This window comes from Lactuca saligna, chromosome 9 (genome assembly GCF_052625555.1).
Source record: "Lactuca saligna cultivar CGN05327 chromosome 9, ASM5262555v1, whole genome shotgun sequence".
Classification (NCBI taxonomy): Eukaryota; Viridiplantae; Streptophyta; class Magnoliopsida; order Asterales; family Asteraceae; genus Lactuca; species Lactuca saligna.
Window position 1 is genome coordinate 90,683,380 of NC_136425.1, and position 998 is coordinate 90,684,377.

A 998-nucleotide genomic window follows, 5' to 3' on the forward strand; every position below is an offset into this window, starting at 1 on the left:
TCACTTTAGGCCCAATATGGCCCAAAATATTGAAATACATGGAAGTGGGTCCAACTAGAGCCCATTTAAGAGTTCTAAGCCTAAGATGGTCAAATTGGAAGCTTATTGGTCCATTGGGCCCAATAAGGAATTCCTAGTCCAAAATGGACTTAAACAAGAACTCCTAGGGTTTCCAATTGCTTATTTAGTACTTGAAATGCTTGCATGGGGTGTTTGTTTGAAATTTTATTGTCATAGAGTATGCATCATACATGCTCTTATGTCTTTGATTCATAATTTGGCTTAAGGGTTGTAGTTACAAGGCACAAAAATTTCTAGTTGTGACACTGAGAGACTCCAACTACTTGAAAATTGTAACTGGAACTGGAAAAATTTACATCAAAATAACTATGTAGGATGCCCTAAACAGATTTTATCAGAGTAAGGCGCCCACCAAACGACAGGCACTTTGCCTTCCACCCAACCAGAAAACTCCTAAAGCACTCAATCATTGCAGACCAAGCGGAAACTCGAGCCATGTTCTGACCCACATGCTCACCTGGATGAATGAACAAAATAAAATCAGCTCCACAACCAACACAATTTGCAACATCCACAATGTGAGAAAACATGACTCCCAGACCAATCAATTTGCTTTTAAGCAAATTAATTTTCAGTCCTAAAATAAGAAAGAAGCAACACATGATATGTACAATCCTGTAAGCACTATTTGGATCCCAATCTGTCAGAAGCAACGCATCATCCGCAGAAAATAAATGGGAAATCTCCATACCACTAACATTGACCCCCTTCAACGTATTAGCCAACTTGGCCCTCTCCAAGGTGACATGGAACCCTTCTACAGCTAAAAGAAATAAAAAAGGGGACAAGGGATCTCTTTGCCAAAGAACTCTCAGCATTTGGAACTCAGTAATAGGAGAACCAATGACAAAAACAGAAGCTCTAGAAGACCTCAACATTTCTAAAATCCATCCAAACCATATTGGTCCCAAACCCAT

The 998-nt window shown here is 39.5% G+C and overlaps 1 protein-coding gene across 1 annotated transcript; it reads right to left on the reverse strand.

Annotated features, from left to right (window-relative positions):
- Positions 1–401: 401 nt before the first annotated feature.
- LOC145016572 (uncharacterized) lies at positions 402–998 on the reverse strand. The gene has a single exon (XM_078974845.1). It carries the CDS (start codon positions 996–998, stop codon positions 402–404), a length of 597 nt encoding a protein of 198 aa, XP_078830971.1.

Coding starts and splice junctions, on each gene's coding strand:
- LOC145016572 (XM_078974845.1), bottom strand. CDS start 998: ATGGGTTTGGGACCAATATGGTTTGGATGGATTTTAGAAATGTTGAGG.